The sequence below is a fragment of the Akebia trifoliata genome, chromosome 2 (assembly GCF_017979445.1).
Source record: "Akebia trifoliata isolate Shusen 1 chromosome 2, ASM1797944v1, whole genome shotgun sequence".
NCBI lineage: Eukaryota > Viridiplantae > Streptophyta > Magnoliopsida > Ranunculales > Lardizabalaceae > Akebia > Akebia trifoliata.
In genome coordinates, this window is record NC_141376.1 from 10,777,189 (window position 1) to 10,799,285 (window position 22,097).

Sequence of the window (22,097 nt, forward strand, 5' to 3'; positions counted from 1 at the left end):
GCGTTAGAAGTTTTGGAATGGGCTGATTTTTGGTGAGGATGATCATTATGATGAGGAGATCATCATCGCCAAGAATCATCCCATTCCAAAACTTCTAACCCATCAAAAATGTTTTAGAAAAAATGGACGGTCCACGATTTTTCAACTTGTAAACATGGGGCTAGAAGTTTTGGAATGGACTGATTTTTGGTGAGAATGATCTCCTCACCAAAAATCAGCCCATTCCAAAACCTCTAACCCATGTTTTGCCAAAATGTTTGTTGCTAAATGGGACCCTATATATATATATATATATATATATATATGGGTCAGGTTCAAGGGCCGTCTGAGAAACCGTCTAAGAAAACTTTCGTTTTTCAAAATAAGGGTTAGAGGTTTTGGATTGAGCTGATTTTTTGCAAGGATGGTCACTATGATGAGAAGATCATCCTCACAAAAAATCAGCTCAATCAGAAACTTGTAAATCCATCAAAAGTGATTTACAAATTAGTGATAAAAAGTGGTAAAAAATCGACGGTCCACATTCTAAATCACTTTTAACGGGGTTAGAAGTTTCAGATTGAGCTGATTTTTTTTTTGGATGATCTTCCCATCATAGAGATCATCCTCACAAAAAATCAGCTCAATCCAAAATTTCTAACCCATATTTTAAAATTTTATTTACCGTCGAAAGTTTTCTTAGACGGTTTCTCAGACGGCCCTTGAACCTGACCCTATATATATATATATTATATATATATATATATATATGGCCGTCTGAGAAACCGTCTAAGAAAACTTTCGTTTTTCAAAATAAGGGTTAGAGGTTTTGGATTGAGCTGATTTTTTGCAAGGATGGTCACTATGATGAGAAGATCATCCTCACAAAAAATCAGCTCAATCAGAAACTTGTAAATCCATCAAAAGTGATTTACAAATTAGTGATAAAAAGTGGTAAAAAATCGACGGTCCACATTCTAAATCACTTTTAACGGGGTTAGAAGTTTCAGATTGAGCTGATTTTTTTTTTGGATGATCTTCCCATCATAGAGATCATCCTCACAAAAAATCAGCTCAATCCAAAATTTCTAACCCATATTTTAAAATTTTATTTACCGTCGAAAGTTTTCTTAGACGGTTTCTCAGACGGCCCTTGAACCTGACCCATATATATATATATATATATATGGGTAGCGTTCAATGGCTAACTTTTTGGCAAACTTTTTGGTAAAACATTTTTCAAAACATGAGTTAGAAGTTTTTGAATGGGCCTCACCAAAAATCAGCCCATTCCAAAATTTCTAACCCCATGTTTACAAGTTGAAAAATCGTGGACCATCCATTTTTTGTAAACTGTTTTTGATGGGGTTAGAAGTTTTGGAATGGGCTGATTTTTGGTGATGATAATCTTCTCACCATAGAGATCATCCTCACCAAAAATCAGCCCATTCCAAAACTTCTAACTCAAGTTTTGAAAAATGTTTTGCCAAAAAGTTTGCCATTGAACGGGACCCTATATATATATATATATATATATATGGGTCCCTTTCAGCAACAAACATTTTGGCAAAACATTTTTCAAAACATGGGTTAGAGGTTTTGGAATGGGCTGATTTTTGATGAGCATGATCTCTATGGTGAGGAGATCATCCTCATCAAAAATCAGCCCATTCCAAAACTTCTAACCCCATGTTTACAAGTTGGGAAATCGTGGACCGTCCATTTTTTGTAAGCCATTTTTGATGGGTAAGAGGTTTTGGAATGGGCTGATTTTTGGTGATGATGATCTCCTCACCGTAGAGATCATCCTCACCAAAAATCAGCCCATTCCAAAACCTCTAACCCATATTTTGAAAAATGTTTTGCCAAAATGTTTGTTGCTGAACATTTCCCTATATATATATATATATATATATATTATATATATAATATATATATATATGGGAAATGTTTAACAACAAACATTTTGGCAAAACATTTTTCAAAACATGGGTTAGAAGTTTTGGAATGGGCTGATTTTTGGTGAGGATGATCTCTACAGTGAGGAGATCATCATTACCAAAAATTAGCCCATTCCAAAACTTTTAACCCTATCAAAAATGGTTTACAAAAACTGGACGGTCCATGATTTTTCAACTTGTAAACTGGGGCTAGAAGTTTGGGAATGGGCTGATTTTTGGTAAAGATGATCTCCTCACCGTAGAGATCATCCTCACCAAAAATCAGCCCATTCCAAAACCTTTAACCCATGTTTTGAAAAATGTTTTGCCATAATGTTTGTTGCTGAACGGGACTCTATATATTTGGCAAAACATTTTTCAAAACATGGGTTAAAGGTTTTGGAATGGGCTGATTTTTGGTGAGGATGATCTCTACGGTGAGGAGATCATCCTCACCAAAAATCAGTCCATTCCAAAACTTCTAGCCCCAGTTTACAAGTTGAAAAATCGTGAACCGTCCATTTTTTGTAAACCATTTTTGATGGGGTTAGATGTTTTGGAATGGGCTGATTTTTGGTGATGATGATCTCCTCACCGTAGAGATCATCCTCACCAAAAATCAGCCCATTCCAAAAACTCTAACCCATGTTTTGAAAAATGTTTTGCCAAAATGTTTGTTGCTGAACATTTCCCATATATATATATATGGGTGGGGTTCCTACGATCCCATTACGACTCACATTGCGACACACCGTTTGTCTTATATGGACAAAAATGTTTGGAATGAGCTGATTTTTTGTGAGAATGATTTCTGTGATGAGGGGATTATCCTTGCAAAAAATGATGAGGGGATTATCCTTGTAAAAAATCATCCCATTCCAAAACTTCTAACCCCATCAAAATTGATTTACAAAAATTGGACAGTCTAAAATTTTTCAACTTGTAAACATGGGGCTAGAAGTTTCATAATGAGCTGATTTTTGGCAAGGATGATCTCCTCACCATAGAGATCATCCTCACAAAAAATCAGTTCATTCCAAACTTTTTTGCCCATATAAGATAAAACGGTGTGTCACAATGTGAGTCGTAATGGGGGTTTACAGAACCCGACCCTATATATATATAAGGACTACGATGATTAATTTTGGGATAAAAAATCAACGATTTTTTTGGTTACTACTAAGTTGCTCTAATAGAGGGGCCAAGGAGGGCATGCCACCGATACGAGAAAAGGGGTGTGTCTAAAACATTCGCCAGAACGCAAAGGGGTAATTCTTAAATTTGTGTTTGGAAAGATTGTCTCTTAGATGTCCTTGTTGAGCTACAACAACTAAGAACTTCGACGATCTAGTTTTAGTTGAGATATTCAAAACTAATTTTCTCAATCGTGATTAACAACCAACTAATCCAACATCTCAATTGGAAAAAATAAATGCAGTCTAAACCACCCAAATGAGAACTTTTTGCCATATTTCTCCCAAAAATAATCCCCATTTTCCTATATTCTTTATTAATACCAACACTTAATTCCACGAAAAAAATACCATAAAGACTAATAAATGGGCACCGAAATACAGAAATGAAAAGATATAATACTTAAAGCCATAAAACTATTACGTGTAGTCCATCTCTATCAATAATATCTAATCCACATCAACATTTACATGCCCATCATTCAATGCTCCTGCATCAAAAGTAACGGTGATTTTATTTGATGGACCCTACCCACCCACCTATAAACCAATCTCAACCATTCATTCCATCAAGAATAAAAGTGGACAGCATGATGGTTCTGATTGGTGAGCATGTGCTCTACCTGTAGGCACATCTCCCGGGTAAACTGTTTGATGGTGATATGATGATGAGTTTAGTTGGGGGGAGAACGTGGGGAACTCGGTACAATTTGGATTTCCAAGTCCCTGACATGTTCATATTTAGATATATCTCCCTATGCTTTTGTAAATATTTAAAATTATCCTTATGTTTCCTAACTCATGATTTTTCTCGATCTTGATCTTTTTCGTAAAAATTTATGAAAATGACCTAAATACTTTTGTCGTCCACCTTTAGTCAAAATCATTTGATGTTAGTAAGACTTATAAGAAATTGACTTAGTCGTCGATGTGACGTGAATGTTTTAGTTTTGTGCATATATCACGCCACCAAATGAATTTCGATTGAATTTTTTTGAATTAGTTTATCATAAGTCTTTTTGTATATTTCGATCTCGAGATTAGTAGAGTACTCCTCTGGATACCTATCTCAAATAAAATAAAATAAAACAAAACGTATGAACATGATAGATTAAAGAAAATGTCAAATATGTTAAATTTAATATTTACTTGAGATTAAATATAAAGATATTTAATATTTATTAGTCTACCTATGCTTTTGTAAATATTTAAAAATTATCCTTATGTTTCTAAACTCATTGTATTTCTTGACCTTCGTCTTTTGGTAGAAACTTAAGAAAAGAACCTAAGGGTATGTTTGATTGCATGGAAAGTGATTTCCATGGATTTTGAAATCCATGAAAAATTAGTTGTGAAAAATAGATAGGGTTGGAAAATCAAATTCCATTGTTTAATTTCACTTGAATAAAATCATGAAAAAAATATGAGAAAAAAGAAGAAGATGAAAAGGAGGAAGAAGATTAGAGGAGAGGGAGAGGGAGAGGAAGAGGAAGAGGAAGATGACGAGGAAGAGAGAGGGGGAGGATGTGGCGACGATGGCGGCAACGACGATGATGTTAGTGTAATGGTGGTGGTGGTAGGGAAGAATTGACGATGAAAAATATAGGTGGATTTCATTTTCCTATCCATATGGGTAGGAAAGTGAAATCCATGATTTAGTGGACTTTTTGAATAGGGTGAAAATGAATTTCCATTTTCATGTACAATCAAACACTTGAAAAATGTCATTTTTCACCCTATTTTTCATGTGCAATCAAACATACCCTAAATACTTTTAGCTTCAACCTTTAGTCAAATTCCTTTGATGTGGGTAAGATTTATAAGAAATTGACTCACTTGTTGATGTGACGGGAATGTTTTGATTTTGTGCACATGCCACACCATCAAATGAATCTAGAGTGAATTTTTTTGAGTTAATTTATCGTAAGTCTTTGTATATATTTGGATCCCGAGATTAGTAGAGTGTTCTAAAAGGACTAGATAACTATCTCAAATAAAATAAAATAAAACGTATGGAGATGATAGATTGAAGAACAAGTCAAATTTAATATTTACTTAAAGAGATTAAATATAAGGGCATTTAGGTTATTTTAAGAGTCTCTAAAGAATATATTGAGGTAAAGGGGAATATGATCTGTTTGAAAACAGAGGGTTATGTCAGACATTGAGAGGGGTAAAGTCCAAGTCACCCAAAATAATAAAGATTCTATTTTCTAAGTGCAGTTATTCGTTTTAATTAATTTTAACAAACACAAAAGCTAAAGCTGAATATTAACCAAAGCAAAGAGCAGTGAATGTGAGAGGAGAGAGAGAAGAAGAAGAAACAGAAGGAAGGAACCGACTAAGCTTTTAACAGAGGGAGAGAGAGAGAGAGATTTTGATGGTTGTTTGTTCTGTTGTTTGGTTTCTTTGATATATATATATATATAGATAGAGAGAGAGAGAGAGAGAGAGAGAGAGAGAGAGAGAGAGAGAGAGAGATGCTGAGGCGCAGGTTTAGAACCTTGGTAGTGCTGCGGACGGTGTTAACGTGCGCCATATGCGTGATATCTCTAGTGGCTCTGCTCTCTGTACACGTACACGTCTTTCCTTCCTCTAAGGTCTCAACATTTTCCGAATCTTACAAGCTTCCTTCGGTAACTGACTACTCTCTCTCTTTCTGTCTGTCTTCTTGGTTTCTTTCTTTCGAGGGTTCTGAGATTTCTGTGATTGTTAACAGTTCGATTTAATATTTTTTTTTAAATTTTTTTTATTACTGTATTTGCGTTTCCTGCTATTTCATTTGGTACCGGACTTGTTCTTGATCTTCTTTTGTTCTAATTTTATTCGTATTTTTTTTTAATTTAAAGATTTGAAATAAATACTCACTAAAAAAACAACTTGCAGATTTGTATAAAATTTAAAATGTTTTTTTTTTTAATTAATTTTTTTCTTGGAAGATTATTTGTGTGAAATTAGTCTACTTTAATAAAATAATTTGTAATCTGGGGTGTATGTTATCATCTGTTGAAATTCCGACTCTGATCCGTGTCGAATGATTCACAGTATCACGAATTCGGGCACCAGCGTAGGAGTGGCAGACTCGGCTGGAAGCAAGAGTTCTCTCCGCCCCAATTGTCCAAATCACCGCCCCCTTCTCCAAAGGTTGTATATTTTTATTTTTTTTAAAGTTAAATTCATTTATGGATGTATACGGGTAGATATGCCTCTATTTATTTATTTTGCACTTATGGATATTAATTCAGAGTTATGGATTTTGGAAGTTGTGCTGAATTTGAACTGACGTCATGTGAATCAATCAAAATTTTAGTTTAAATTTAGATTAGATGTAAGTTTTTGTTTTATACAAAGTAGTCATGCATCTTTCATGTTTTTCACTCCTTTAGACTTGACAGTTGAATGGTGCAAGAGGGCTTTTGGATTATGAGAAGCTATGGAAGCGTCCTCCGAATCGTGATTATGTGCCTTGTGTCGAGCCTAGTCCTTCTTATTTGTGTAAGAAAATTGTATTACCTGGTTACTTTAGTTGTTCATATTGCCATTTTTTTAGATATTTAGATATTTTGGTTTTTGTTGGTTTCTTCAGCTCCTACGGAGGGGCAGGGATATTTACTTGTAAACACTAATGGTGGGCTTAACCAGATGCGGGCTGGGGTCAGTATCATTGTCTCTCCTCTTATGCATAAGTTCTATAATGATTAATACCCATACAATTTCATTCTAAGTTTTAAGTCAACTTCAGCTCAGTACCATTTTTCCAATTGTTAGGATGATTTTTTAAGGATTGGGTTTACATGGTTATAAAAAGAAAGATAACTAAACAAGCCCCAAATTTCAATAATTGGTACAATGAGTTGCGCATCTTAGCTACCAACCCATCCATTTATTTATATCCAATAGAATAATGATTCCTTCTGTATTGACATTCTCAGCCGTACACAGTATACATTGATGTATAAAGAGGTACATAAAGGCGTTGAAACCACGTGTTATCCATAGCTTGATGTTCAAGTTGATATGTAGGTCCAGTAATATTGACTAATTTCGATTAGGTATTCTGGTATTCCAGAGGTTTGGTGGCAGGGACATGCCTTCAAAACAACAAACATGGCTGACAAAAGTACTGTTTTCTTTACTAAACAAAGATACATACTAGCTGTTGAGTGTATATTTTCCTCCACTCTCGGGTGTATCATACCCCAATCAAGTTTTGTGTCTCTCTTATATTCATAGTTCTCCCTCTCTCCAACAGATCTGTCTTTTGGAGTAGTTGGTTGGTTAACATGGTATCAAAGCACTAGGTTTGTATAGTTCACAAGTTTGATTCTTTTCACCCTTATGGGTGAGGGGGAGCGTTGAGTTATATTTTCTCCACTCTCGGTATATCATACTCTAGTTAAGTCTTGTGACCCTCTTATATTCATAGTTCTCCCTCTCTCCAACAGATTGGTTTTTTGGAGTAGTTGATTGGTTAACATTAACACCATCTTGACTCGATTTAGTATTATTTAATCCAGTGTTGTCAAATGCTTTTGAATATTCGCATATGCTACAGTTGCATACCCCAAAAATATGCTATATGCCAAAACGTGATGGCATATTTTTCTGCATTTTCTTGCGTGCAGCATATGCCACCGCATATGCGATGTGCAAAATAAGCATATGCGAACAGCATGTGCTGGTCGCACATGATCGTATATGTATGTAGACACTTTGTGCTGGTCGCATATGCTATTTAACAACATAGATTTCATCCTTTCATATCCTTTGTATACAAATTTGATTTTCACAGGATATGTTAGGATTCCATTATTTGCATATATGATCTTGTTACGAAAAGTAAAATTATGAATTTCTGATATAACTGGTATAGCCATTATCTGGAGCTGAAAAGAATCTCATCTTTGAATGGCAGATATGTGACATGGTAGCTGTTGCCCGCATTATAAATGCCACTCTTGTTATTCCAGAACTTGATAAAGGATCGTTTTGGCAAGACTCGAGGTGTGGATGCTTCTCATATTCATACTTTATGTAGACATTCCTGGTGGTAACATGGTTGACTCTTTAAAAAGTTCAATTATTGAATTGCAGCAACTTCTCAGATGTATTTGATGAAGATCATTTTATAAACACTCTGGCTAATGATGTTAAAGTTATAAAAAAGCTTCCAAATGAACTGTCAACTGCCACCAGGGCAGTCAAGCACTTTAGGAGCTGGTCTGGGATAGATTACTACCAAGATGAGATAGCTCACATGTGGGAAGAATATCAGGTATAGAAGGCCTAGTACAATATCTATTTACTCAATCCAATGAAAGCACTTTGAATTGTTGATTCATTGCTAGAGATGGCTTAGAACCAATAATTCATTATCTAATGGATCTTTCCGTTCTAATACTCTATCCAAGAATTATTAGCATTTATCAAATTTGTTCCTATCTAATGGAATGCTATTGGATCAAATGACAAAGACATTGTTGAGAAAGAGATGGATTTTCCTGGATGAAATGAAACATTTGATTATGTAATTTTCTGATTTTTAACCCATATTTCTATAGGTTATACGAGCTGCTAAATCAGATTCTCGTCTAGCGAATAATAATCTACCTCCAGACATTCAAAAGCTGCGTTGTCGTGCTCTTTATGAGGCCCTTCGTTTTTCTCCTCGGATTGAAGCTATGGGAAAAGTAAATAATCAAGAGTAGAATACCCTTTTTAGTTTTGCGTGCCTATATCTTTGTTGCTTTTACTACCACAAATATCTTTGCCTAATTTTGTTTTTTCATCGATTTTGTAGTTGTTGGTGGAGCGAATGAGGTCCAAGGGTCAATACATTGCTTTACATTTACGATATGAGAAAGACATGCTTGCTTTTAGTGGATGCACCCATGGTTTGTCCCCAGATGAAGCATTAGAGTTAACTACAATCAGGTTAGGGTGTTTGTAAGGCAAGCTTTCAATTACTTATGTGCTCTTCCAGGGATTGTTTAAAAAAAAAAGTGAATTTTCAGTTGTGTTACATTTTGATTTCTTATTTCTCTTGCAGAGAAAACACACCATATTGGAAAGTAAAGGAAATTGATTCCATGGAACAAAGGGCCAAGGGATATTGCCCCTTAACTCCAAAGGAAGTTGCAATGTTCCTTGTTGCTCTGGGATATCCATCAAAGACACCCATATATATTGCTGCAGGGGACATATATGGGGGTGATACACATATGGCTGATCTCCAATCCCAGTATCCATTACTAATGAGCAAGGTAAGGGACTGACATATCTTTGTCTGGTTCTTGTTTCTGTTAATTAATTCTTGTGGCAGTGATAAGATTTTCTCAATATCGGGTGCTAGATTGTATAATCTGTTTATTTTCTTGCATCATGAAAAAAAAGCATGACATCACATGGGATTTGCTTCCTTGTGAGAGTTAAATTTGATAGGAAGCTCCTCAAATCTCAGAACTTAAAAAATATGCATATGGATGGAGTGGAAGCTTAATTTGCTCTTCATTGCTCTAAGGAACAAATGATTAATGGAACGACAATGACCATAAACACAATGTGTAAATTTTAAATATGCATCATATAATCATGAAATTGGAAGTCCTATTGATATATGAAATGTTTCTTTCCACATATACTTCTAACATTGTAGCTGCCCCCAATAATCTCACTGTTCAATGAGGAATGTGGTATCTCTATCGGTCGAATCTACCTCAACTAGATAATTTCATGTCAGTTTTGTAGTTGAATCAATTAGAAAAAGAAAATGAACATTAAATTGAGGGGATAAATCAGAAAACTTTAACAATGGCTAATTACAGCTAAAATGAGGAAATCACGTGGATGGTTGGTGGTTAGCGAAATGGTTGGTTATTCTAATCTTATTTGGCAACCAAAATAATTCAAGTGGTTTTAATGGACAATCTAATTATTGTATATTTGGGTTCTGGTTGAATCAATTGGTCCATCTAGTTTATAACACATTGGTTGCTTCTTTTCTGGTGTCAAGGCCACCAGAATACGATAGAGTTCCTTGTTTAATTTTTTATTTAATTTTACATTTATTTAATTTTACAGATAAAGGATCTATATTCAAAAGCATGTACATTGGTATGTGTGATTTGCAGATGATGTATTAGTTGATGAGACTAGAAGAGGGAGTCTATGCAAGGATAAAATTATGGAAAAATGTGTTGGGGTCCAAGGGCTTTAGAATAAGTATAACCATGATTGGGCTATGGGGTGTAAGCTTGGTGTTGACATCAGTGAAGAGGAATGTCCAGTAAAAAAAGTGGTCTTGAAATATGCCCCAGGTAACCATAATCATTACCTTGAGTCTATTATAACTTAGAACAGAGAGATTGAAGAATATGTTTTCTATAGAATCATAGCTGGATAGTTAAAATAGAGGTGCGCTTTTGGATTGAATGACCAATGCATACGCATCAAACTAAAATAATTTTTCTATTGGATGATTACGATCAGCTATGCTTTATGACGTTGAATGTTTGTCTGTCAAGAAGCATCATGCTAATAGATTGAGCATAACAGAGATGAGGAGGGTGAGCAGAAAGACTAGTAAAGATAAAATGAGAAATGTATACATTCAAGAAAATATTGGAGTAGCTCCAATAGGCAATAAACTGAGAGAAATTTAATGGAGTGGTTTGGATACGTTTAATGATTACAACCCTAGTTAGAAGGAATATACCATTTGAAGGTTGTAAAAGAGGGAAAGGAAGGCCCACAAGAAGGTGAATTGGGATATTGAAAGTGGATTTGCATTCACTTCCAATAACAGAAGATGTGACTCTGGAAAATTTTGAATGAAGGAATAAGATTCGTTTAGCTGACCTGAAATCTTTAGGATTAGGCTTTGATGATGGTGATGTTTTCGTTTTTCTTCCTTTTTGGCTAACCTTTGCTTCCCCAGGCATGTTAGAGAATTTCCATGGTACACCACCGGGGACTTATTGCTACAGTGTCACACTTGGATACAATTGATTCCAATCTTTACAGACTTGAGAAGCCGAGCATACTCAAAAATCAAATAGGTGAGTCTTGTCAAGTTGATATAAACTAGATGAGACTCGGGTATTTTTCCTCAGATTTTAATCAATTTCACATCTGAAGTTAACTTCATTATTGACCAATTTGGTTTGATTGGCAAAGCTGAAACTATGACAAGGACTAAGTAGTGTAGTCCATTTTCCATTGGGTGGCATGCATGTATTTTTTGTTTGTTTTCTTCTCTCGAGGCCATGTTGGAAATTCATAGCCTATGAGGATTTCTAGCAATGATACTAGTTTGAAATATTTCTATCTAGAGATTTGCGACGTTGGTAGTGAAGGCAGTGTGTGAGATAATTCCAATATAGAAGGGTTTATCAAGGTCACCTTACAGTTAGTCATTTCTGGTGGGGTATTTGAAATACACAGCAGTTTGTAATGGTAAAGCGACTCATGAATTTGCTGACTGACTAAATATTATACATCTCTAGAGTCAATTTTTTCCCCAGAGGACGAGGATGGTGAATGGCTTTGGATTGATATCTTTTCTTATTTTAGACATTCGAAGGACAAGAAGTAAACTAGAGTATACATGGAGAAACTTTACTCCCTTAAAGAAACTGGTGTTGCGGATCTTTTCATCTGGGGACTCTAATAGTTGCTTAAAATCAGCAAAGTTGCTTGTTATAGCAGTTTAATTAGGTTTTTGGTCACTAATGATTTCATTGGAAATAGGAATGTTGTATTTTTGTTCTACATTCATGTAAGTAACTAGTGGTATTTGTTTGGCATGATGGGTATTTTTTCAGAGTTCTTCTATTGGTAGAGAGGGTTTTCCTTTTGCATTGAGGAATGGAGTAAAGTAGAAGTTTGTTGGCCAGCACAGGGGATACTAAGCATATTTTTTGGGTGGAGGGATGTGGAGAGTAGTGGGAATCTGGCTGTGTCCGACTTTTTTCACACAGCCCAACTGAATTTGTCTGCCTCTCCTTCGCTCAAATGGCTTGGATGGATGTTGAGGCTTCAGATGTGCGCCTTGGGCTACATGCAATTACACTTCAATGGTCATGTTGGTGGTTGAGGTTAATATTGTAAGAACTTGACAAGAACTGGACGAATTCTTACCCTGGAAGGGGAGAAACTTATTTATAGGTAGAGGATCTCCTCATATACAGCTATCTAGATGCAAGTGTCCATCCCTCCTAGGACGATACGGGAAATGTAATATTTTGAAGTGATATGAAGAGTCAAGATTCTATGTCAAGCTTAGGCATGTGTTAAGATCAGATAGGTTGTGCGGAGGTGTTTTGTAATAGGTTGGGTGTCTTGTGTAAGTCAAGAAGGTCGGGTATGCTATACCAAGCATTATTATGTATTTCCTAATTTAGGTATGTTATGTTAAGGTTCAATATGTTGTATTGAGCTCAGGTATGCTATGTTGAGCTAGGCATGGTGGGGGAGTTCGTGTATGTTGTGCCAAGCTCAGTTATACTAACATGTTTGACCTCTTGTAGTGTATACAACTGACCAGGTTTACATACCTGACGGTCCCCACCCCACCAAAATTCTATTTGGGATTAGACTAGTTATGTATGAGGAAGGCCTATTCATTCAGAGGTCTTGAAGATAGTGTAATTTCAAACAGTTACACATCCTCATTTATTATGTTGTGGATGATTTTGGATGCCACAGATGTAGAAATATAATTCGTAAGTCGATATTGTGTTTGAATGGTAATACCACTGACCTGGGTTCATTGCAACTTGTGACTTCACCCGCTTGCTATCAAAATAAATAAATGTATTGGTATACGTGTGTGTGCATGTTTGTGCATCTGTGCTTATGTTGGGGGCTTTTCACCATTAATCAGGAGCCTTCCTTTTGCCAAATAGAAACTAATGGTGTAACACTCAAATATTGTTTGTAGAAACATGCTAGGGTCAACAACACCCCCCCCCCCCCCCCCCCTTCCCTCTCTCTCTCTCTCTCTCAGGCACACACATATTGTAGAATTTTCTGTTTGACCAATGTATTTACCATTCATTTTGTATATTGTAGGAAATCTCAAAAGTATAGACATGTTTACTATATTTCCATCAGAATGATTGCATCAACTTCAAAAATAATTGTTGTTTGTGTAGTCTTTACCTTGTAGTGCTAAAATTGGTTTTTATGGTCAAAAGGGCCCATTAGGAGTCCTTCTTGATGACTAGTTTCATAATCTTTTTAATTGGAAAGCTTCAGTGGACCACTACATCTTTATTTTGATAGGCAGGGTTTCTCTTCCCTTTATTTTTGAATCTTTTGCTTGCTCCTTGAGGATACATTTAATAGGATTGATAGAAACGTCTCTTAATTTTATGTTATTTCATTTACTAAAATATAATTTATATATAGACTATTTATTAATTCATAGATGTTATCTTTACTGCTTGTCACTACCTATTTTAGCATGTCTATACTGAAGTTTCAAAGTTGAGCACTTACAAACCCACCCCCCCCCCCCCCCCCCCCCCCCGCCCCCTCCCCTCCCCTCCCCTCCCCTCCCCTTTATTTTTTCCCCTTTTGGCTACCAGTTTGGCCTTGAGAGGAGTTGTCTTGGTTCTGGGTGTATAAATTTGTTATGTGTGGAAATGTTATATTTATTATCTAGACCATTAATATATGAAGGACAATTGGAAACAGATGTCCTCCCTGCCTTAGTTTACACATGTTTATTTATCCAATGATACCCACGGAGAGATCTACATAAAAAGAAACTTTCAGCATGCAGTTTTTTTAATTTTTTTAATTTTTAATATGGTGCTATGACCTGTGTATGTTTTGCTAGTACATATTAAATAGAATATTGTTTTGGTGTATGTTCTCCGACCACTGATGAATTAGAGTCATCCAAGTGAAAACTGTGCTCTCTCTCTATAAAAAAAAAAAAAAAAATTATGATACTGCATGGGCCAACATGACTATTGAATTATGCTTGTTATTTTTACTGATTTTGATTGCAAGCTTAATGGTCCAATTATTGTGGTTAACTTGTACAGGAAAAATTAGCGTCAGTGGAGGAACTTGAACCTTTTACATGTCATGCGTCCCAAATGGCAGCACTAGACTACATTGTGTCGGTTGAGAGTGATGTTTTTATTCCTTCATACTCTGGGAACATGGCAAGGGCTGTCGAAGGCCACCGTCGTTTTCTGGGGCACCGGAAAACAATCTCTCCTGACAGGTACTAGTTCCGTTTGTTTAGCGCATAGATTCAACTATTTTTAGTTCTCATTCACACATTCTAAAGTTGGCAATTTTTCTATATTTATCTCCTCCCTCTACAAGGAAAGCACTTGTTCATCTTTTTGATAAAGTCGAGCGGGGATCACTGAAACAGGAGAGATTATCTGATCGAATTATTGAAATCCATAAAAGACGGTATGTGTTTCCAAGTACTCTCTTCATTTCTATGGGTAAATGATGGGAGATCTTTTAGCTGAAAACCAACTTGATTGGTTGATTCAAGTTGTTCAGTAATTGTAATTTTATCTAGATTTCTGCTGATAAGCCATTCACTTTCTAAATCCGTTCAAAAGAATAGCAATTAACTGAATTGATAGGATCAGTGACCTATAGAGAAGATCTCCCAGTTAGGGTCCACTTGTGTAGAGCCCAAAGTAATGTCAAGTATAAACACTATGGTTGCGTCCCATTTTTTCAAATTTTAATTTGGATGAACATTATTTGTTTTGATAGGCAAGGGTCCCCACGGAAGAGAAAGGGTCCCATCTCGGGAACTAAGGGTATGGAGAGGTTTCGATCAGAAGAGGCATTTTACGTGAACCCTTTACCGGACTGCTTGTGTCAGAAGGAGTCACCAAATATGAATATTTCTTATGTTAGTTAGGTTGAGTTAATTGCAGAAGCAAATTAATTCTTTGGGAAGCAGCGACATTCCTTAATCTAATGAAGCTTTTGAAGTTGTTTGTGCTGTTTTAGAAGAGTCTCGCCGGAATGTGTATATCCCGAGTCTTGGCAGTTGTGAAGAAAGTAAATTCAAATGTAGATGAAGCAGAATATGATTGATTAGAAGAGGGGAGAAAGGTGGTGTGGGAAAACAAGGCCTGCTTTTCTTGTCTTTCATATGTGTATTTATCTATTATAGTTGGAGAAGTTTGGGTGGCAGGTCTTGCGAGGGAGAGGAGATTTGTTGTTGATGGAAATAATTAGAGCTCTGTCCATGTATCTATATTCTTGGCTGGGGTTGTAACAGAGAGAGAACAAGCAATAGAAAGGGAAACCAAGAACCATTCCATGTCATTAACTGTGTCGTTTATTTTCTGCAGTTTCTTCTTTGCTGGTGGTTGTGTTCGGTCATGTGCAATGGAATCAACATTTTTGTTTTTGTTTTTTGTTTTTTTGTAACTGATATTTAAATCATAGGTTGTTCTGATTATGATATTTATTTGATTCCAAAGCACCAATCCAAACCCATACTGATAACACACGTCTGATCAAATTGTTTTGCATAGGTAAAAAAAATATGTAGGAATGATTGAAAAAAAAAATATGAATTATAAATCTATAATCTAATCTTCATATGTTGATTTAAGGCTGATTAGAAAGAAAATATTATTACTTCCTCTTTATGTTGCTTAAACTGGAAATTAGATCAAATTTGGTTAAGCCTCCAAGAACTGTACATTGATCCTAGGGAGTCTTCCTTCTTCTCAAAGTCTTAAGGAGAAGTACTGATCCTTTCTGTGGAGAATCTCTGAGAGGTGTAGGATTTCAGCCTCTTACCATTTTTTTTCATAGCTACTATTGGCACCTCAACTTTTACTTATTACACCTCAGTCTTTTAAATTATTTATCCCACCTTAATTACAGATTAAAACACACCATTCAAATATTTCAAAAGTTTGGTTCAAGTTACCACCTCAACATTATAAAGCATTATAACACATTCAAACATCTTCAACTGTTTAAAAGTTAGATTAGGACCATATAAATTCTTAAATTTAACAAATAGGATCTATATAAGAGAGAGAGAGAGATTCTATTGGTTAGCAGACAATGGGCCCTATTGATGGCCTGAATTATAACAAAAAAATGGCTTCTAGACATGTTTAACATATTTTAATAACCTGGATTTGGCATTTGCCTCTTTCTATATAAAAACATTAATGCAGGAGTGACACAGACAGGGACACGGGTGACACAAATGATAATGATGTGGTGGCGCACATACGGTTATGTGGGCGCTAGGACATCATTGTGTCACTCCTGTGTCTCCTTTCATGTCACCGGAGCGTGACTCATAAAAATTCAGAGGAAGTTAAGAGTGGATTCCACCCTCTTTGACTTTGACACTACAATGACACAAACGGAAACTAGAGGGATTGTTTCGACCAATCAGAATCCAGTATTCACACTCAGCAACCACACCATTACCAAACGGAAACTAGTGGGATTGTTTCATTGGTATTCCACTCCCTTGTTTTATTTTATAGAGTTAGGGTTTGGATTTGGGCTTGTTGGATACTTTACTCTTTATCCCTTGTTTTGATTTAGTTATTATTTAGTGCAATCTAGATTAGGTTTAGGGTCTGATCTTAGAATAGTTTTGTTATGTGCATCTATAGAGATGAAAATGGTAACTTATAATATATACAATGTATGGAATCAATTTCTTATGAGGTAGGAGATGCATGGGATCATAACCTTGTTGTGGGAGAAATTGAGATACATTGATTATGGGGTTAGGTCCTTGAACGAGTAGGATTGTGAATAGTTTAGAGAAGTGTGTAGTTATTTTATATCTTGTATTTATATATATATTTTTTATGTTTAATGAAATTATTTAGAGAAAAGATATTTAGTCTTTAATTGGATTGGAGATTCACCATCTCAAATTGGTGGCTTAGGAAGTCCCATCTCCTTCGAACGAGATCAATCTCAATCTTTTTCATCTTTTTATTATTTTTGCTAACTAATTTAAGTAGTCATGTAACACATTTCTATGTGTGAGATTTGAATTTGGATATTGGAGATGGCTCATACAAAGAAGACTGCATGTATGTCCACTGGAGGAAAGGCTCCAAGGATGGAACTTGCTACCAAGGTTGGTTTCAATCACACAACTTCCCTTGTAATTTCATCTTCTTTTCTTGAATTTTGTTAAATTAGGGTTCAATTTTATGAATGATTTGCATTTGCAAATGAAATTCGTGACCAAAACTTCAGCCCTTCTTTAGTTGGAACACTACAAATTATTTGCATTTACAAATGTTTTGCGATGAATGATTTACTATTGCTTGATAACCATTGAGAAATCTCTTGTGATTTTTTTATTTTTATTTATTTATGATTGTTTGATCTTTGCAATAAAAAAAATTCATTGTCATTTTGCAAATGATTAAAGGTACACTAAAATTTCTTAAGAATTTAGGCGATTCATGCAAATCATTTGTATAGTGTAACCAAGCACCAGTAAAATTGATTTCAAAAAATTATTTGCATTTGCAAATTAATAATTTGCAGCATATTCACATCATACAATGATCCAAAATTTGATATTCTTTTCTTTTAATTGTTTCAGGCTGCCCACAAATATTTTCCAACCATTGGAGGGGTAATGAAACCCCATAGACACCACCCTGAAACGGTTGCTTTTTGATAATTTTACCCCCTTTTTTTTTTCAAAAAAATTCTTTTAGTTGAATTATGAGTTTTTGTAGATGCTGATTTTCGCTCTATAATATTCCTTCCTGTCTTTGCTCGGGAGGACCTGTGAATTAGGCTACTCCGACGATCAAGTTAGACATTATGATAATCAAATCTACAAATCTTAATCATAGTTTCAGAGAGAAGAAGAAAAAGAAGATCCTCCCTCTTACCCATGGTCTTCTTCCTTTAATAAGCATCTAATTTGATCGTTTTCTGTGCCATTCTCTAAGGTGACTCAGGGCAGTTAACTTTGGGCGTCCGTGCGTCCGAGGAATTGAATCAACTGAGCACATATAACAGTCCATCCGAGCTTCAGGTCTATACTTCCGAGCATCATTCGAGCCACGTGTCCATACTTGAGAATTTCCCCCCACAGTTTTGATCTTCTTTTATTATTGCCTCTACCACATAAAAGAATTTCGGACTGTCTCTCCGTTGTTAATAATGGGAGTGTAGCTCAATCCCTTTTCGAGGAAGCTCACCTTTCAATTGATAAGGGGGCTGCTTCCACCCTTTTGGAGGACAAATTATTTAATAATGCATTTGAGGCGATAGCCGTGGTAAGTCCCCCATTCATGTATTCTTACAAAATTTCCCTTTTGTTCTTGTTTTCTTTTACTGGTCTAATTGTTATGTCCTTCCTTTCCAGGTCTAGCATGCCTTTTTCACCATGGCCCTAGAGAGGGCTGACTTGGCGAAGAAGCTCGACATAGTGGTTGGCGAAAGTCAAGTTTGTTAAAATAAATGTTAATAAATGATGATTAATATTTATTTAAAATTGATTCAAATAAAATTAATTTGGTTTATTTTAAAATGATATTTGAAAGTTACTTTATGGTTGGTGTACTTTTTGTTAAAAGAAAAGTAGTATTTTTTTTTTAAAAGAGCATTTCTATTGTTGATAACTTTTCACATGGATTGGAATTTGTAAAAGTTCTTTTGGCTCATTTTTTCAAATTTTTATAAATCCCACATTGCTTTTTAAATGTTTTGGAGGGATTTTTAAACCTATATATAGAACCTATTCTCAACTCTTTCTTCATTCCAAAGACTCTCTCCTTGAGAGCTCCTAAGGCTCAAGCTATATGAAAATTTAATAATTCTTTTTTATTTTATTTTATATATATATATAGATATAAAATAAGAAAAAGAAAGAGAGATGATCCGAGATTCTGAGTGACAGATTTTCTCAAAATAGTGCAAATTTTGAGGAAATATACAGTTGTGTTAGAACTGGGCTCTGTTGTATCCTGAAGACAAGTTCGCCAGCAACCCATCTGCATCTTCGTGTTTAATCGGAGTGGGGGCGTCTGTTGTCTATAAGACAACATAGATTACTACGTGCCTCAGAGCAATACAATTTAAGTTCAAGTTCTATTTTTCTAACAAAGTTACCCTTGAGTAGAAGGACCAAGCCATCTCTGACCTTCCGATTAAGGTAAGGACCATCAAGGACCAACTTTAGTTAACTAAGGAAAAGTTAGACTTGGAAGCTCGGGCCGCAGAGATCCTCGAGGAGAGTGTGGCTAAGCTTGAGGCCGACCTTAAGGACAAGCTCCAGAAATATATGGACGACAATGTGGCAGAGTCGAATGCAGCCTTCTACAAGGAGAAGGCTTGAGCTGATGAGCTAAAGGCGAAAGAGAAAGAAGCCAAGGTCCTATAGGTATTCTCCCTAACCAACCTTAAGAACAAGCTCTAGAAATAGTTGGACAACGTGGAAAAATGGAAAACGACCTTCTACAAGGAGAAGGACCAAGGTCGACCTCAAGGCCAAAAAGGAGGAAGCCAAAGCCCTGGCCAACCTAAAGGAGAAGCTCCAAAAACAATTGGACAACTCTATGGAAGAGTGGGAAGTGGCCTTCTACAAGTAGAAGGATTGAGTTGACAAGCTTGTGGCCTTTTTGAATAAGTTCTAGGCTGGCTCTATTGTTTCATTTGCTCCACTCACCGAGTAGGCCCTTTCCCCAACTTTCCCAAATGTTGTTGTCACCTACTTATCTTTGTGATGCATGGAAATTGATGCTAGATTTATTTTTGGTTAAGCCTTTATTAGAGTAGTAGTCATGTAGTAGCTAAAGTAGGGAAATGTTTAGTAACAAACATTTTGGCAAAACATTTTTAAAACATAGGTTTTGGAATGGGCTGATTTTTGGTGAGGATGATCTCTACGGTGAGGAGATCATCATCACCAAAAATCAGCCCATTCCAAAACTTCTAACCCCATCAAAAATGATTTACAAAAAATGGATGGTCCACGATTTTTCAACTTGTAAACTGGGGCTAGAACTTTTGGAATGGGATGATTTTTGGTGAGGATGATCTCCTCACTGTAGAGATCATCCTCATAAAAATCAGCCCATTCCAAAACCTCTAACCCATGTTTTGAAAAATGTTTTGCCAAAATGTTTGTTGCTGAACGGGACCCATTAAAGTAAGTTGAGATACATCAAATTGTATTGGTGTTGTAGTTACGATGATTATTGATGTAGATAGACTTGTTTATACTTATCTTAATGCTTAAGATCAATTTAAGATGTGTCGAAAAAAGAAATCAACAACATTGATTGAGTCAATTTTATTTGACTAAGTCAACTCAACCCAATCTTTGACTGGTACACAAGACCTAGCCAAACTTCTCTTATGACTCTTTCTTTTATTGAGTTTCTATATTTTAAGTTTCTTAAGTAGTCTTAGTTAGTTTCTATTTCAATTTTAGAAATTTTTTTTTTCTAATTTGTTTTATATTTACCTTCCTAAAATTTGTTTTTATTCTTTCGATTATAATTAGAAGTCATTTTAATGTCTAAATTGAATTTTAGTAAGATTAGAAGGTTAGTAATATGTTATACATAGATTAAGAAATTACTTTTTTAGTATTTTAGAAGGTTTTTAAATTGTTATGAAGGAATTATCTGTATAAGAACTTCCAATAAATAAATTCTGAAGTTAGTTTTTTTGAAGATTGATTAATAAAAAAAAAGGAAGAGATTTTTTTTTTTTCAATTTATTTGTTTATTTATTTATTTAAAGTATAAGAACCCGATAGTATTTTTGGTTGATTTTCATAAATCTCAAACGTAGATTGAAGTTTCTAGTCTGTTTTCTTCGACAGAGAGATTCTCCATTACTCTTTGTTTTTGGGATTTCACCTTAAAATCAGATTTTTAACATAAACTCCAAGTTTGTGTGTTTTACCCTACGTCAATTATGCGGTTATGTTAATTGAATCAATGTAACTATAACCTATTTAATAGAAACATCACCGGATATCAATGTATTTGGGAATTCAATTTATCTATCCTTCATATGGTATCAGATAACCGTTGATCATTTGATCAAATTCAAAAGATCTTGGAGTCCTTTGATATTCGACATCACTGTCGTCTCTGTTGAACCTTAGTTTCAGTGTTTCTTATCCACTTCATTCCTCAAATCCATCATCCATCACTGCATATTATCAACAACCAAACTTTGCCCCCCCACCCGCCAACCTTTATTTCCATTGGTACCCTCACCATACACAATACTTGTAGATTCTAATTCTTCAATTGGAATCGAGACCTTTGTGTTCAAGGAGAAAGTCATATTTGTTGAACACACGTCGGTTTCATACCTCTTCCCATGTTGATTTGATTGGAACTCTGCAAGTTGTTTGTTATATATGTGTAGCCTTTCATGCTTCATCAACCATTTCACCCTACACATCCAATCCATCAGTCCACACCAACTTTGGATTTGATTTGTTGTGGTTCACATACATCCATATCACTTGTATTTATTTGTGTAAGAAGAATGAGAAAAATAAAAATAAAATCCACCACTATCGCTTACAGCTACAAGAAAAGTCCAAAGTCCATGAACTCAAGATAAGCCCAATCGACGCCATTGCCAATGCCAATGACCGAGCTTACAAAGGAATCGGCATTGAACCCATTTATTAGTTCATTGTAGACAATTTCCTTGTTTTATTACTCTTAAATTAACATTTGTTAGGTTTTGATCTAGCCTAAACCGACAATTGACCCAATCAAGGTCCATTCGAGTTGAGCGTATCGCTCCTTGTCTTTTACACACAAGGATATTGTCAATTCTCTCTCTTAGATAACAATCAAGTTGAATTCTTCATCTCCATCAAGTACATGGAATTAGCAATCAGATTCACCAAAATTATGACGATATCAATCAAGCACGATCGATGTTTTTGACTATCTATCCACAATCACATCTTAACACAAGGGCCTTAATTTATGTAATC

At 35.4% G+C, this 22,097-nt stretch overlaps 1 protein-coding gene across 5 annotated transcripts; it reads left to right on the forward strand.

The window, feature by feature from the left end:
* The first annotated feature begins 5,295 nt into the window (after nucleotides 1–5,295).
* LOC147409492 (O-fucosyltransferase family protein) lies at nucleotides 5,296–15,515 on the forward strand. Of its 5 annotated transcripts, none has more exons than XR_015174158.1 (12): nucleotides 5,296–5,748; nucleotides 6,158–6,256; nucleotides 6,508–6,607; nucleotides 6,699–6,766; nucleotides 8,028–8,116; nucleotides 8,207–8,387; nucleotides 8,674–8,802; nucleotides 8,913–9,046; nucleotides 9,162–9,375; nucleotides 10,243–10,428; nucleotides 11,049–11,169; nucleotides 14,167–14,302. XR_015174158.1 is itself a non-coding variant. In XM_086429592.1 (12 exons), the coding sequence occupies exons 1-12, from the start codon at nucleotides 5,593–5,595 to the stop codon at nucleotides 15,015–15,017; spliced, it is 1,563 nt and encodes a 520-aa protein (XP_086285718.1). In that variant the 5' UTR covers nucleotides 5,303–5,592; the 3' UTR covers nucleotides 15,018–15,515. The 5 variants fall into 5 exon arrangements, 3 of the variants coding, with proteins under 3 accessions (XP_086285725.1, XP_086285718.1, XP_086285713.1); XM_086429592.1 differs by lacking the exons at nucleotides 10,243–10,428; nucleotides 11,049–11,169 and adding exons at nucleotides 14,456–14,548; nucleotides 14,867–15,515 and having other exon boundaries at nucleotides 5,303–5,712; nucleotides 14,167–14,351; XM_086429587.1 differs by lacking the exons at nucleotides 10,243–10,428; nucleotides 11,049–11,169 and adding exons at nucleotides 14,456–14,548; nucleotides 14,867–15,515 and having other exon boundaries at nucleotides 5,312–5,748; nucleotides 14,167–14,351.
* Nucleotides 15,516–22,097: the final 6,582 nt, after the last annotated feature.